Source organism: Acinonyx jubatus, chromosome A3, assembly GCF_027475565.1.
Source record: "Acinonyx jubatus isolate Ajub_Pintada_27869175 chromosome A3, VMU_Ajub_asm_v1.0, whole genome shotgun sequence".
Taxonomy (NCBI): domain Eukaryota; kingdom Metazoa; phylum Chordata; class Mammalia; order Carnivora; family Felidae; genus Acinonyx; species Acinonyx jubatus.
Window position 1 is genome coordinate 25,045,762 of NC_069388.1, and position 16,463 is coordinate 25,062,224.

General features: G+C 40.5%; 1 protein-coding gene across 5 annotated transcripts in view; it reads left to right on the plus strand.

Moving 5' to 3' along the window:
* CDK5RAP1 (CDK5 regulatory subunit associated protein 1) overlaps positions 1–16,463 on the plus strand; it is a 194,940-nt gene that overhangs the window by 7,916 nt on the left and 170,561 nt on the right. For all 5 annotated transcript variants that reach the window (XR_003423984.2, XR_008289143.1, XR_008289144.1 and 2 more), the window contains exons 5-11: positions 713–813; positions 3,333–3,543; positions 5,229–5,349; positions 9,898–10,128; positions 11,763–11,860; positions 13,269–13,324; positions 15,149–15,279. Coding sequence is in view for 2 of the 5 variants with exons in the window: in XM_027069859.2 (XP_026925660.2) it covers positions 713–813; positions 3,333–3,543; positions 5,229–5,349; positions 9,898–10,128; positions 11,763–11,860; positions 13,269–13,324; positions 15,149–15,279 (949 nt within the window). In the remaining 3 variants the exon portion in view is untranslated. The remainder of the gene's footprint in view (positions 1–712; positions 814–3,332; positions 3,544–5,228; positions 5,350–9,897; positions 10,129–11,762; positions 11,861–13,268; positions 13,325–15,148; positions 15,280–16,463) is intronic.

Genomic DNA, 16,463 nt, shown 5'->3' on the forward strand with positions numbered 1-16,463 from the left:
AGGGTTCTCTTGCAGGTAATGGCACTTGTTTAGGATGTAGCATCATGAGGGTTAGGGTGCAGTCAGTGGCCGGGGACAGGGTTCTTCTGAACGGAGATGGGTGGCATCCATCGGAAGTAAACATATTCTGTTTCTTACTTTGTTTCTGTGTACAAGGCACATTTGTGTTAGTGTTTCCTTAGTGTTAATGGAATCCAGCATTTTTGTTGGGGGTGTTTCTGCTGTAAGACACTGAACTAGCTGGCTTTGGGAGATTCAGAAATGAACCCTCCTCCATGGAGCCTTGCTTTAAGGAGCTTAGTCTGATATGGGAACTAAAGCAGAGTCACAAATAGCTCTAACATCTGGCAGAAAGCACTATATAAAAAATCAAACAATAAAAGAGAAGTTGCTAAGTATAGGGCAAAGTATAGTTATAAGGCAGTTAAAGGGCAGACAGACTCTGTACGAGGCTTTGTGAAGTAGATTCTGAGTTTGACGTAAAGGCTTGTCAGGTGTGGAGATCTGCAGGAAGGGTGTCATTGTGGGAATGGTGAATTATAGCAAGTGGTGCTTCTTCAGTTGGCTCCCTGCCTGTCTTCCCTTAACTTAAAAGGTAGATATTCATTTAAAGGGTTGAAGTTTCTTTTGATTTTATTTCCGTTGCCCTACTCTTTTAGCTTGTGGTATAGTTGATTTTCAGGTTCAGTTATACCTCTTTTGATCTTTGTAGGGAGAAGGCTGAACAGACCATCTGGAATCGTTTACATCAGCTTAAAGCCCTGAAGACAAAACGGCTCCGGTCCCAAGTGCCTCTGAGAATTGGGATTCTAGGTATCCGGTAATTTGGAGATTTTGTGTTTTGATAGTTGGGCTCCATGAAAATGAAAAAAAAAATTTTTTTTTTTTATGTTTATTGATTTTTGGGGAGAGAAAGAGAGACAGTGTGCAAGCAGGGGAGGGACAGAGAGAGATGGAGACACAGAATCTGAAGCAGGCTCCAGGGTCTGGGCTGTCAGCACAAAGGCCCGATGCAAGGCTTGAACTCACAAGCTGTGAGATCATGACCTGAGCTGAAGTCAGATGCATAACCAACTGAGCCACCCAGGTGCCCTGAAATTTTTTTTTTTAAGTTTATTTGTTTATTTTGAGAGAGATAGTGCATACATGTGCAAATTGGGGAGGGGCAGAGAGAGAGAGAGGGGGAAAGAGAGAATCCCAAGCAGGCTCTGTGTTGTCAATGCAGAGCCTGATGTTGGGGTTGATCCCATGAACCTTGAGATCATGACGTGAGCTGAGATCAAGAGTCGGATGCTCAAGTGACGAGCACCCAGGTGCCCCTTCATGTAGCTTTGTATGCTAGGGTTTCCGTTAGATGCTGGATTCCCAGCGTTTGAAGAAATGTCATGCGTCCCATGTAACTTTTGTATTTGATGTCAAAGGCTGTAGCATGAAATAAGCTAAAGCTCATAAAAAGGGCTTTTCATAGTGCCTTGAAATCATGGGTACTCAGAATATGGTCTGTCCTTGTTAGAGTTTAATGGGGCTGATGGTGGCAGAGTTATGGATAGGAGAGAGTTTGGCGTCTGAAGGAACAGCATGAATTTAGAGTGTAGGCACCTTTCGTCTTGACTCCTGAAGTAGAGCCAAGTGAGGATCTAGATCTGCACTGACCAGTATGGTAGCCACTAGTCACATGTGGTTATTTAAATTTAGCTAAAATTAAATAATATTAAAATTTACTTTTTCACTCTCACTAGCCACATATTGACTTCTCAGTAGTCACACTTGACTAGTGGCTACCATTTTGGACAGCACAGATAAAGAATATTTCTATCATTTGAGGAAGTTCTGTTGGACACCTCTGATCTAGATAGCTGGAAAGCATATCTCAAAAATGAATATTCTGTACCCTCTTGGTCCCAGAATTTAGTTAATGTATTTAACTTTAAAATGGGCTGTCCATTGTGGAATGATTAAATTAATTCCTATTGATGGGTCAAAACATAGTTGGAGCATATCCTGTTATACAGATTAATGTACTAAGTGACATAGGAGGATGGAAGGATTAGCTGAAATGTTTTGTTTCTTTTTTTATTTTTTATTTTTTAATGTTTATGTATTTTTGAGAGACAGAGACTGAGAGTGAGCTGGGGAGGGACAGAGAAAGAAGGTGGCACAGAATCCCAGATAGGCTCCAGGCTCTGAGCTGTCAACATAGAACCCGATGCGGGGCTCAAACCTACGAACTGAGAGATCATGACCTGAGCTGAAGTTGGACGCTGATCTAACTAAGCCCATCCAGGTGCCCCTGAAATGTTTTGTTTCATTTCAGTGCCTTCATTATAGAAGCCCCTGGCTGTATCTTTGTTAGGAATTTCAGAAATCCCCCCAATACTTTGTTTTTTATTGTGGTAAAATATAGGTAACATGAAATTTATCATTTGAGCCCTTTTTTAAAATGTACAGTTCAGTGGCTTCAAGTTTATTCATATTGTTGTGCAAGCATCACCACCATCCATTTCCAGAACTTTTTCGTCTTCCCCAACTGCAACTCTCTACCCATTAAATAACTTCCCATTTCCCTTCTCACCTTAGCTCCTGGCAATTTACCATTGTACTTTCTGCCTCTATGAATTTGATTATTCTCGGTAACTCATACAAGTGGAATCATGGAATATCTGTCCTTTTGTGAGTGGCTTATTTCATTTAGCACAATGTCTTCAAGATTCATCCATATCATAGCATATATCAGAATTTCCTTCCTTTTTTAAGGCTGAATAATATTCCATTTTATGTATACACCATATCTGTTGATGGACACTAGGGTTGCTTCTACCTTTGGGCTATTGTGAATGATACTGCTATGAACATAGGTGTATAACCAAGAATAGGTTTTTTTTTTTTTTTTTTTTAATGTTTATTTTTGAGAGAGGGAGGGGCAGATTGAGGGAGGACAGAAGATCTAAAGCGGGCTCTGTGCTGACAGCAGTGAGCCCGATGAGAGGCTCAAACTCATGAAACCATGAGATCATGACTTCAAACGAACAAATCAAGAGTCAGACCCTTAACTGACTGAGCCACCCAGGTGCCCCTGGATGATGGTTTAATTTTTTTCTGAGCATTTAATTGATTTCTTTAGTTGCTTGCTTCCTTTGGTTTTCTCATATAGGAAGATGCAGGTTCCAGTGCTATGGAAGTATTGGGCAAATTTGGGGAATGATGATGCTAAACTCTTAGAGAAGTTTCTGTGCCCTGGTCTCTGAATGTAGCTGGAGGTAATGTGTACTGAGAAGAAACCACGAGACCAGATGCATTTGTGAATGGGTACTTATTTTGTTTTCCTTCCTCAGGCTGCATGGCTGAGAGATTGAAGGAGGAGATCCTCAACAGGGAGAAAATGGTGGATATTTTGGCTGGTCCAGATGCCTATCGGGACCTTCCTCGGCTGCTGGCTGTTGCTGAGTCAGGTCAACAAGCTGCCAATGTGCTGCTCTCTCTGGATGAAACCTATGCTGATGTCATGCCAGTCCAGACAAGCCCCAGTGCTACATCTGCCTTCGTGTAAGACACTGCCCAAGAGACAGGGAGTGAACTTCTCCTTTCTCTTAAAATAATGTTAATTTTGCTACATTAAAGCAAATTAATACATGCATATAGGACAAAACATAAAAAACAAAAAACTGATAAAGTCAGACTCCTTCACATCTCTTCTCCCCGGTCTTGTAGGCCACCTCAGAGGCAGCCATGTTAGTAGTTTCTTGTATAATCCTTTTAGGAGTGTTCTTTCCATATCCATTCATACATGTAATATGGGATCTTTCCTACCATTCTTTCTGTATTCTAATTTTTTACTTAAGAAAATATCTTCAGCTTTCCTATTCCTTTTTTTCTTCCCCTGAACTTTAACTGAAAAAAAGTAGTAAAATCTGGTGACAAAATAGTTCATATTTGTTGAAGAATACGTGGAAAAGATAAAAAAAAACATAAGGAGGAAAGTAAGAGTCACCTATATTCCAACCACCTAATGATGAACACTGTTATCATTTTGCTATATTACTCCTGTCCTTTCCTGTGTGTGTATGCTTTGTACCTGTGTTTAGTTGTAAAAATGGGCTCTTGATGTACTTGGTTTTATAACCTTACTTTAAATGGTGAAATATTTTAATTTTATGTAATTAAATTTTCTATAACAGAGATTGGCAAATTGGCAAAAAAAGATTACAGCCTGTTTTTTGTAAATGAAGTTACTGAAATATAGCCTTACCATTTGTTTATATATCATCTGTGGCTGGTTTTGTCATTACAGTAGCAGAATTGAGTAATCGTGACACAGACCGTGTGGTCTGTGAAGCCTGAAATATTTACTGTCTGTTTCTTATAGAAAGTTTGTCAACCTCTGTCATTTTAATGGCTATCCCACACTTCTTGGAAAGCTTAATAAAAACAATAGCTAACATTTATTTAACAGTTCTTCAGTGAACATCTTTGATATTCATAATTATTTCCTTAAGGTAAATTAATGTTTTCATATACAGGATGAAAATGGAAGAGAGTGATTTAACTTAGAAACCTAATAATTGGATGAGGAATGAGTGAGAACTATGAATTCCTGTTTTAAATCTGAAGTTTCTCAGGGGCGCCTGGGTGGCTCAGTCGGTTGAGTGTCTAACTTTGGCTTAGGTCATGATCTTGCTGTCCATGAGTTCAAGCCCCGTGTCAGGCTCTGTGCTGACAGCTCAGAACCTGGAACCTGCTTTGGATTCTGTGTCTCCCTCTCTCTCTGCCCCTCCCCTACTTGTGCTCTTTCTCTCTCTCTCTCTCTTTCTCTCTCTCTCTCTCTCTCTCTGTCTGCAAAAATAAACTTAAAAAAAAGAAAAATCTGAAGTTTTTCCTCCCCATACACACTTCATAATATATATATTTTTCTGGTGTAGATGTAAAAAGTTCAAACATTTTCTATTTATGGGGTATACTCCTGGTACATCTGCACCCTTTCCCTCACCACTGTGCTCCCTCAGGGTAACTGCTCTATCTACCAGTTGTGATGTGGTTTATATCATGTGCTTAGATACTAGTTTTTAAAGATAAAAAATGTCTGCCTTAAAAATGTCTCAGATTGGTCCAGTGTGAATATGGTGCCAAGAGGATTCAGAGCCAGAGGATAACGTCTAGGGAGCTCTGACCTGCTCCTTGGGTGGGAGCAGGTGTCCCATTCCTCTTACTAAGTTTTGGTGCTTTTCCCCCAGGTCTATCATGCGAGGCTGTGACAATATGTGCAGCTACTGCATCGTCCCTTTCACTCGTGGCCGGGAGAGGAGTCGGCCTGTTGCTTCCATTCTAGAGGAAGTGAGGAAGCTTTCTGAGCAGGTGAAAAGTTCTGTTGGCTTTCATCTTATAAGTGTATTTTTAGGAGAATGAGGACAACCTTTCTAGTTTTGCTTCCTGTGCTGTCTCCGAGCTGTAGAAGTTTAGAACCATACCTGGCCAGGAAGAAATACTTGGCTGAACATCTTTGATTTGCTGCCCATGTGAAGTTTGCTTCAGAGGCAGCACAGTGGAATGGAGAGAGCATGAGTTTACAGTCAGATGACTGAGTGTGAATTCTGGCTGCACCATTCTCTGGTTTAGTGCCCTGGCACAGGTCATGTAACTATCTTCTTTTAGTTATTTATGAAAAAAAATTTCTTAAGTTTTGTTCATTTATTTTGAGAGAGAGAGAAACAGAGTGTGAGTAGGGGAGAGGCAGAGAAAGGGAGAGAGAGAGAATCCCAAGCAGGCTCCACACTGTCAGTGCAGAGCCTGATGCCAGGCTCAGACTCACAAACTATGAGATCATGACCTGAGACGAAATCAGGAGTCAGATGCTTAACCCACTGAGCCACCCAGGCGCCCCCTAACTGTCTTCTTTTAAACACAGTTTCTTAATCTATGAAAAGAAGATAAAATAGTAAATTCCATTCTGGGTTATTGGAAGGATTGTCCTAATTTAAATGGTTTTTTGTTTTGTTTTTAATTTTTTTTTTAACATTTATTTATTTTTGAGACAGAGAGAGACAGAGCATGAACAGGGGAGGGGCAGAGAGAGAGAGGGAGACACAGAATCCGAAGCAGGCTCCAGGCTCTAAGCTGTCAGCACAGAGCCCGACGCAGGGCTCGAACCCATGGACCGTGAGATCATGACCTGAGCCAAAGTTGGATGCTTAACTGACCAAGCCACCCAGGCGCCCCAGTTTTGTTTTGTTTTTAAAGTAATCTCCATACCCAGCATGGGGCTCAAACTCCCAACCCCAAGATCAAGAGTCACATTTTTGGGGTGCCTAGGTGGTTCAGTCAGTTAAACATCAGACTCTTGATTTTGGCTCAGGTGATGATCCCAGGGTTGTGGGATTGAGTCCCTCACATGGGGCTCCATGCTGGGCATGGAGACTGCTTAAGGTTCTCTCTCTCTCTCTCTCTCTCTCTCTCTCTCTCTCTCTCTCTCTGTCTCTCTCTCTCTCTGTCACTCTCACTCAAATTAGAAAAGTCACATGCTCTACTGAGCCCCCCCATAGTTAAAAACTTTTTTAATGTTCATTTACTTATGTTGAGAGGGAGAGAGAGAACAAGAGCGCACACGCACCCAAGAGGGCGTGGGGGAGGGGCAGAGAGAGAAAGGGAGAGAGAGAATCCCAAGCAGGCTCTGGGCTGTTGGCGCAGAGCCCCACATGGGGCTCAGTCTCATGAATTGTGAGATCATGACCTGAGTTAAAATCAAGAGTTAAACGCTTAACTGACTGAGCCACCCAGACACCCCAGTTTAAATGCTTTTAAACTACCTGGCACCCAGTAAATTTTCAGAGAATGCTTTATCTGTCCATTCTGGGAAACATCCCAAATCTCTTGTTCATTTTATCACAGAGCCAGCTCACTAGTTGAGGGACAGAGAACAGATGAGGGTAGTGAATCCCATCAGAGGCCAGAGGGGAGATAATTGCTATTTTCCTGCTATTGGGAGCTTGTCTCCCCCCCAACTCTAGGCCTGGATCTGCTAGCCCTGAAAACGAGGACAGTAGGTGGGAATATGGAGCTTTTCTTTCATTAGAGTCTCCCTGTTTCCTTACTTGCTTGGCTCGGGAACTGTGGGAGGCTAGCCTCTGCTCCAGTTTTTAGTCAGCAGTTTCTTCTTACAGTCTGGCAGTGCTCTCTTCTCATCTCCATCCCTTAGTTCTCAATTCCCTGTTTGGTCCCTGGCTGCTCTCCATACCCCACCTCTGCAAGTGCTTCCTGGTCTCCAGTTGTCTCCTTCTCCCCTTCCACCTCTCCCACCGTAGCAGAACTCTTCAGGATAGAGACATTCTGTTTATTTATTTTATTTATTTATTTTTCAAATTTGTTTATTTATTTTGAGAGAGACAGAGTGTGTGAGCAGGGAAGGCAGAGAGAGAGGGAGAGAGAATCCCAAGCAGGCTCCACGTCATCACAGAGCCTGACATGGGGCTCGAACTCATGAACCTCGAGATCATGACCTGAGCCGAAACCAAGAGTTGGATGCTTAACAGACTGAACCACCCAGGCGCCCTTGTTAATATCTTTTTATATGTGTGTGTATTTTCCTTAGTTTTATATATACATATTTTTATAACATAATATTAATATGTAATATTAATGTTAATTGTTTATATATAAATATATAATATTGTTATAATAATATATATTATATATATGTAATATATATAATATACATAATATAATGTATTATACATAATATATACACATAATATATATAACAATATAACATAATATGTAATATATAGTATTAATATATAATATTAATATATAATATTATTGTTTAGTCACCTCTAATATTAAGGCACTCCCTTAGTCATGCCATGGTTAAACCAAATTAAAAAAAGTTACAAAGGACATTATTTGGACTGTTGTTAAAAATTTAATTTATAGTATGTGGATATTTAGGGGCAAAAGAGCATGTTGTTTGTACCTTGTTCTCAGAAGGCTCAGAAAAATATGTGCTTGCATGTGTATGTGCAGAGAGAGGGTGTATCTGAGTGTGAGCATGTGAATGATAAGCAGATGGTGTGCAGTGTTAACCGTGAACCTGGGCAAAGAGTATATGGGAGTTCTTTTTACTATTCTTGTAATTTTTCTGTAAATTTGAAATTTCATCAAAATAAAGTTAAAAAAATAGTCTATTTATAGCAACTTTTTTTTCCTTAGTGAAGTTTTATAATGCAAGTTTTCAAACATAATTTGAAAGTCTAGTACAGTAAGTACAGTTAATAAACTTGTCATATTTGCTTTATCTTCCTGTCTTTATATATGCATAAATATATGTTTTTTGAAACATTTCAAGGCTGAGTTGTAGATATCAGGCTTCTTAACCCTGTATATTTCAGTATGCATCTTCTTAGAATAAGAGTTTTTCCATTCATAATACCATTATTACATGTAGAAAATTGAACAACTAATATTATATGATATGTAACTCATATTCAGAATTTCTCTTTTTTAAAGTTTATTTGTTTATTTTTAAGTAATCTCTTCACCTAATGTGGGGCTTGAACTCACGATCCTGAGATCAAGAGTCACATGCTCTTATAACTCAGCCAACCAGGGGCGCCTGGGTGGCTCAGTCGGTTAAGCGTCCGACTTCGGCTCAGGTCATGATCTCACGGTCCGTGAGTTCGAGCCCCGCATCGGGCTCTGTGCTGCCAGCTCAGAGCCTGGAGCCTGTTTCAGATTCTGTGTCTCCCTCTCTCTGACCCTCCCCCATTCATGCTCTGTCTCTCTCTGTCTCAAAAATAAATAAACATTAAAAAAAAAATTAAAAAAAAAAAACAACTCAGCCAACCAGATGCCCCTCAAAATTTCTTAATTGTCCAAAAATATGTATGTATGTATGTATGTATTTATTTTTAGAGAGTATGAGTGGTAGAGGGAGGGAGAGAGAGTCTTAAGCAGGCTCCAGTGTGGAGCCAGACATGGGGCTTAATCTCATAACCTTGAGATCATGACCTGAGCCAAAATCAAGAGTTGGATGCTTAATCTACTGAGCCATACAGGCACCCCAAGAATATCTTACTGCTTTTTTATTTTCAAACTAAGATCCAGTCAAACTTTGTGGTTTTATTTGTTGTTTTTTATATTTTTTCATTCTCTCTTAATTTCATTTTTTTTGTTTGCTTTAAATGATATATTAAGTTTTTGAAGAGATCAGATACATCTGGATTTGTCTGATTGCTTCTTAATGTCGTCATTTAAAATATTCCTCTGAATTCTGATAAACTGGAAGTTAAATGTAAAAGCTTAATTCAATTTAGGCTAAATACTTTGGGAAGAATACTTTATGGGCAGTGATTATATAATATTCAACTGGCAGAATGGTGTCATAATTTGATTTATAGTGCTATAGATTAACCATTATTACTGAACATTGAATTTCATCCAGGTTTTTGCTATTCTGAAAAATGCTTTGGAGATTAATTTTTATGTAAGATTTTATTTTTCTAAAAATTAAAAAGTTCTTTTAAGGTTTATTTTTGAGAGAGAGAGAGAGACAGTGCAAGCAGGGGAGGGGCAGAGAGAGAGGGAGACACAGAATCCGAAATAGGCTTCAGGCTCTGAGCTGTCAGCACAGAGCCTGACGCAAGGCTCGAGCCCACGAACCATGAGATCATGACCTGAGCCGTTGTTGGATGCTTAACTGATTGAACCACCCAGGTGCTATTGTAAAGTTTTATTCTGAAGTTCAGTTCTTCAGACAAGATGCCCAAATACGAAATTACTGGGTTAAAATACAGAGTAGAATACATTTATGAATGGCTCTAGGTGGGTTGAACTAATATCAATTAGTGATTTGCATGAAACTACCAAAAAAGTTTTAAATTGCTTCCAATATATTCACTTTCCCTTTCTCAGGGGCTGAAAGAAGTGACACTCCTTGGTCAGAATGTTAATAGTTTTCGGGACAGTTCAGAGGTCCAGTTCAACAATGCAGTGTCTACCAACCTCAGCCGTGGCTTCTCCACCAACTATAAACCCAAGCAAGGAGGCCTTCGTTTTGCTCACCTTCTGGATCACGTCTCCAGAGTAAATCCTGAAATGAGGATCCGTTTCACTTCTCCCCACCCCAAAGACTTTCCTGATGAGGTGAGTATCAACAGTGAACCGTGCCAAGCTGTTATCAGTATGTGTAAGCTTGCCAAGGCTGGACCCAGTGGGATACAGCAGTCCTTGAATCTTGCTCAGGGGATCTTGTGGTGTATTGCCCTTTGATTCCACCACAGTTAAAGTCCACCAGTGTTGGGGCAGAGATAGGACTGATATATTTAAAAAAAATTTTTATTTTTTTTTTGGGATTGATGTATAGTTGACACACTATATGTATATGATGTATAGTTTCAGGTGTACAACATAGTGATTTTGGCAAGTTTTATGTTATGCTGTGCTCACTGCAAGTATAGAGATAGGACTGATATTCTGGGAAGTTAAGGTCACCTGGGACCATGTCCTCTGCGGAGAGAGGTTTTATTACAAGATTTTATGGGAAGGACAGAAAGGGAGGCGATATGTTGCAGTGGGAAACAGTCCAGACTTTGGCCTGAGACAAGACGTGAGTTAAATCCTAGCTCTTCCCTTGCTTTATTAGTAGGTATGACTGTTTCATCTTGTCCTCTTCATCTGTAAAATGAGGTTAATAATAACCTCCTGCTTTTTGGGGGGGTTGAGAAATAGGTATATTGTATGGAAGGTGTTTACCAAGTGCTTTAGTAAAAGCATAGAATGTATAGCCTACATGTGAAACCTTTTTTTAAAGTTTTTAAAAAATTAAAAAACTTTTTTTTTTAAAATAATGTTTATTTATTTTTGAGATACAGAGAGATAGAGCACAATTCGGGGAGGGGCAGAGAGAGAGGGAGACACAGAATCCGAAATAGGCTCCAGGCTCTCAGCTGTCAGCACAGAGCCTGATGCGGGGCTCGAACTCACGAACCACGAGTTCATGACCCGAGCCAGAGTCAGACGCCTGACTGACTGAGCCACCCAGCGGCGCCCCTTAAAGTATTTTTGATTTGGTGAAACATCTGTCTTTTTGCCCCACTGCTACTTTTTTCTCACTGGATTGTCTTCTTACTGAGTTGTAAAACTTTTTTTATGTATTCTTGGTACAAATCCTTTGTCAGTGTATTTTTTCAAATATTTTTTCCTTGTTCCAGTTTCTTGATGGTGTCTTTTAAAGTAGCTAATTAGTTTGGAAGTTCGATGAAACAAATACCAGTTTTCCTTTTTGTCCATGTCAGCCCATGGCTTGAATCTGACCTCTGCTTGCTTGCTTCACTTTTTGAAAGCGGAGATGCCATCAGAGGAAATGTCTGGGACAGACAACATGGCTTGAGCAAAAGTAAAGGATTTGGGTAATTCATGTGTTTTGTTTAATCAGCCTGTTAAGAGGGGCACCTGGGTGGCTTAGTCGGTTGACCATCTGACTTCAGCTCGTGTCATGATCTCACGGTTCGTGAGTTTGAGCCCCACGTTGGGCTCTGTGCTGACTGCTCAGAGCCTGGAGTCTGCTTTGGGTTCTGTGTCTCTGTCTCTCTCGGCCCCACCACTGCTCACACTTTGTCTCTTTCTCCCTCAAAAATAACTAAATGTTAAAAAAAAAAAAAAAACATTAAAGTTCTTAAAAAAAAAAAAGCCTATTAAGAAACAGTGGGGGTGGTATTCCTTTATGCAGGATTCTTTGGTGAGACTGTGATGACCTTTAATGTGTTCTGTTTGATCAGGTTCTGCAGCTGATTCATGAGAGAGACAACATCTGTAAACAGATCCACCTACCAGCCCAGAGTGGAAGCAGCCGTGTATTGGAGGCCATGCGGAGGGGGTCAGACTTGCTTGGGGGAGGGAGCCTCCTGCACCTTTCCATGTTTTCTTAAGGACCACAGAGTGTCTAAGAACCAGCATAGTGTATAGCACATAGTAGCTGCTCAGTCAATATTTGTTATGTGAATAAACCCATGGACATTATAACCTGTTTCTATTTACTCCCTAAATATAGACTAAGGACTGGATCACTCATTTCATTTGTTTAGCATGTTTTTTATTAAGTATTTACTGTGTGGCACACTCTTTGAAATATTAATCCTTTAGCTTTTAACATTAAAGTTTTTTAGGCCAGGGATGCCTGGGTGGCTCAGTCATTTAAGCTTCTGACTTAGGCTCAGGTCATGATCTCACGGTTTGTGAGTTTGAGCACCCCATCAGGGTCTGCACTGGTGGTTGGAGCCTGCTTGGGATTCTTTCTCTTCGTCTCTCTCTGCCCCTTCCCCACTTACGTGTTTGCTCTCTCTCTCAAAATAAATAAATAAACTTAAAAAAAGTTTTTTTAAGTGTTAGAATTTAAACGTGTCTCTGGTTCACTTACTTTGGGACTAATACGCGGTAGAGATAAGACTGAAAGGATAAGGTGACAAATGGCAGGCTGTGTGGAACTAGTGCTTTGCCTTGTTTTCCACATTGGCAGTTTTAGAGATCCTTTTTTTTTTTTTTTTAAAGTTTATTTATTTTGAGAGAGTGAGTGCGTGCGCTCGGGCATGGGATGGACAAAAGGAGAGAGAGAGAGAGACAGAGAGAGAGAGAGAGAGAATATCCCAAACAGGCTCCCGGCTCCATGCTGTTAGTGCAGAGCCCCACACAGGGCTTGATATCATGAACTATGAGATCATGATCTGAGCCCAAACCAAGAATCAGACACTTAACCAACTGAGCCACCCAGGTGCCCCTAGAGATCCTCTTAAATATTTAATCTGTCTTCACTTATTAAATCAAAGGCTATTGGGGCGCCCAGGTGGCTCACTCAGTGAAGTGTCCAATTTCAGCTCAGGTCATGATCTCACATTTTGTGGGTTCAAGCCCCACTTCAGGCTCTATGCTGACAGCTCAGAGCCTGGAGCCTGTTTCAAATTCTGTGTCTTCCTCTCTGCCCCTCCCCTGCTCGCGCGTGTGCGCTCTCTCTCTCTCTCAAAAATAAATAAACCTTAAAAATAAAAGGCTATTTATTTATATTTTTAAAAAGGCTATTTAATGTATGTTCTTGAACTAAAGACTCATGGGCTCTAGATTAGGTTACACTGCAGGATTAGCATCAAAAGGACTGTTCTGGATACTTTAACCTACGCTTGTACTGTCCTATGTGGATAAGAAGTGATTGTATGTGGTAATGCATAATGTCTTTTTACAGCATTCATTTAAAGAAGATTGGTTCATCTAATCCTTTTTGTTCCTTCTTGCAGATATTCAAGAGAAGCTTATGTGGAGTTAGTTCATCATATCAGAGAATCTATTCCAGGTACATTTGAGAAATGTATTCTGCTGAGCACATTACTGTACCAGTGATCACAATGTTTTTTTTCAGATGCAGGCAATGCCTGTGGTACTACCTTAATGAAAAAAAGGGACTACCTTTTATACTTCTGTTCCTCCTCTTCATTTTTCTCTTTCTTTTATTTTACTCTTTTTTGGTTTTTTAATGACTTGGTCTTGCTAGATATACTCAAAGGTGTCAGCTTGTGGCCTCAATGCTAAAGAGATTTCTCTCTCTTTTTTTATTTATTTTTATTTTATTAAAAAATTTTTTTAAATGTTTATTTATTTTTGAGAGAGAGTGAGCAGGGGAGGGTCAGAGGGAGAGGGAGACAGAATCCCAAGCAGGCTCCGGGCTATCAGCACAAAGCCTGATTGGGGCTTGAACCCACGAACTGTGAGATCATGACCTGATCCTAAACCAAGAATCAGACACTTAACCAACTGAGCCACCCAGGCGCTCCTGTTTGTTTGAGAGAGAGAGACTGTGTGCAAGCAGGGGAAGGAGAGAGAGAGAGACTCCCAAGCAAGGCTGCATACTGTCAGCACAGAGCCCAATGCGGGGCTCGATCTTACGAACCGTGAGATCACGACCTGAGCCGAAATCATGAGTCTGACGCCAACCAACTGAACCACCCAGATCTCCCAGAGATTTCTTTTCTACAGTATTTGTGTTTCTGAACATATGGGAGAGACCTTGTTCCTTCTTTGTTAGCTGGCAGGTATGGTCTACATTAATTCTGATTTGGGGACAGTTGATATCTTTAAAACTGTCCTTAGAGGTAATTCCTTTCCTATTATCATAACTTCTTTTTCTCTTTTCCCTTCTAATAGAATTACTTTGTAGTAGTCTTTTAATTTAGATTTGGTGACAATGTTTACATTTGTTTCCAAGTTTCTAATTATTGTTAACTTGTATTATGCATAAATACTTTTCATTTTGGAGGGGCAGGATAGCATGGATGCTTTCTGGGCTGTAGTTTCCTCATCTATCCAATAAAGTTAATAAGGGGTGCCTGTCTGCCTCATTCGGTAGAGTAAGTGACTCTTGATCTTGGGGGTCTTGAATTCAAGCCTCATGTGTGGTGTGGAGTTTACTTAAAAAAAAATAGAGTTGATAGTATGTTATTGGATTGTTGGAATAATTAAATATATTAAATAGGAAAATATAGCACTTAGTACTGTTTAGTAACTAGTAGTTATTGTTTATATGGTCTTTAAAAAAAAATTTTTTTTTTAAGTTTATTCATTTATTTTGAGAGAGAGACAGTGTGAGCAGGGGAGGGGAAGAGAGAGAGAGGCCCAAGCAGGCTCTGCACTGTCGGAGCCTGATGCAGGGCTCGAACTCACGAAACCGGGAGATTATGACCTGAATTGAAACGGAGAGTCGGACGCTTCACCGACTGAGCCACCCAGGTTCCCCTCTATGGTCTTAAATAAACTTTGTGTTAAACTAGCTTCAAAAGTATATGTTTATATGAGATATTGCAAACTTTTCACCATTAAAAGCAGGACCAGTTTGAAAATGTGGAGTTCCTGCTGTGTCCCTAAATCCAACATGTGAAGTAAAAATATCTTTTCTTGTGCTGAGGGGAATATAGACTGAGAAGCCAGGCTTTGGCATGGTAACATTGTAGATAAGCAGGCCTTGCTCCATAATGACTGTTCTGTCACTTGCATGTGGACTGTCACTTTGTACTCCAAGGAAGGTGTACAGTTGCTGTCTCTCTCTCTCTCTGTAACCCACAAGTGAAAGGCTTCTTTTGAATGTAAGTTGCAGTGACATGTTGTCTTTTGTCATGTGTTGCAGGTGTGAGCCTCAGCAGCGATTTCATTGCTGGCTTTTGTGGTGAGACAGAGGAAGATCACCTCCAGACGGTGTCTTTGCTTCGGGAAGTTCAGTATAACATGGGCTTCCTCTTTGCCTACAGTATGAGACAGGTCAGCCCTGGGATGAGGGAGAAGCTACTTCTGTGCTGGCACTGACAGAATTCCTGACCGGTGTCTGGTTGATTGTAGACAACTGGGAAGAAAAGAAAGTGGCAGCAGAGCAGTCCTTGAGAAGCTACAAGGATCTTACCACTCATTCTTTTTTTTTTTCTAGTCAGCCTATTTTATATAATTCAGCAACTTGAGATGAAAGTGGATCAGTTGTGACAATATTTGTCTTCATTAAAATATTTTAAATTATGTTTAGATCGTCTAGAATTTTAATATGAAGGGAGGGATGCCATTGTGGAGGGGGGACGCTGTTCTCTTTATAAGGGTAAAATAATTTCTCAACATGCAGAACGTTTTTGACTTACAGATGTGATTTGTCTTACAGATGCATTTTGTTGCCCTCCTAGCCATCCTCAGCTATTTTTAGTTTTCATTTTTTTAGGCCAAGTGAACCTACTGATACCACTTTAGAGTTTTTCCTGTAACACAGATTTCCAGGAAAACAAAGCAGAAGGATATAAGGAAGGAATGGGAGAGTAATGTGTATTTCTTGCAGAGAGGGGATAGTTCCGTTCTGCTGCCATTTTCTTGATGGTAGGGATGAATTTCCATGGGTCATTCCTCATCCCTCCAGTCAGCTCAGGGGTGTCTTTCCTTGTGTTTGGGCTGGAGGCTGAGGAGGATGGCCGATCAGGAGGGCTGATTGATGAATGATGGAACTCGTGATCTTCGCCACCACTGTCATTCAGCTGCCATCAGCCAACCTAATTCATGTCTTTTATTTTTTTTTAATTTAAAAAAAAAAATTTTTTTTTTAACGTTTATTTATTTTTGAGACAGAGACAGAGCATGAATGGGGGAGGGTCAGAGAGAGGGAGACACAGAATCTGAAACGGGCTCCAGGCTCTGAGCTGTCAGCACAGAGCCCGACGCGGGGCTCGAACTCACGGACCGCGAGATCATGACCTGAGCCAAAGTCGGCCGCCCAACCGACTGAGCCACCCAGGCGCCCCCTAATTCATGTCTTTTAAAGCCCACTGCCTAGTGTTCTGTAGGCAGTGTAAGTAGGCCATTGTATATATTTAGGTCTCTTACATAATTATTTCAGAGATGAAGCTTCAGAGTAGATGTTGGGTTCCATTTTGTTACTCTTCCATGGACATAAATATGTAAGACAAATTTTT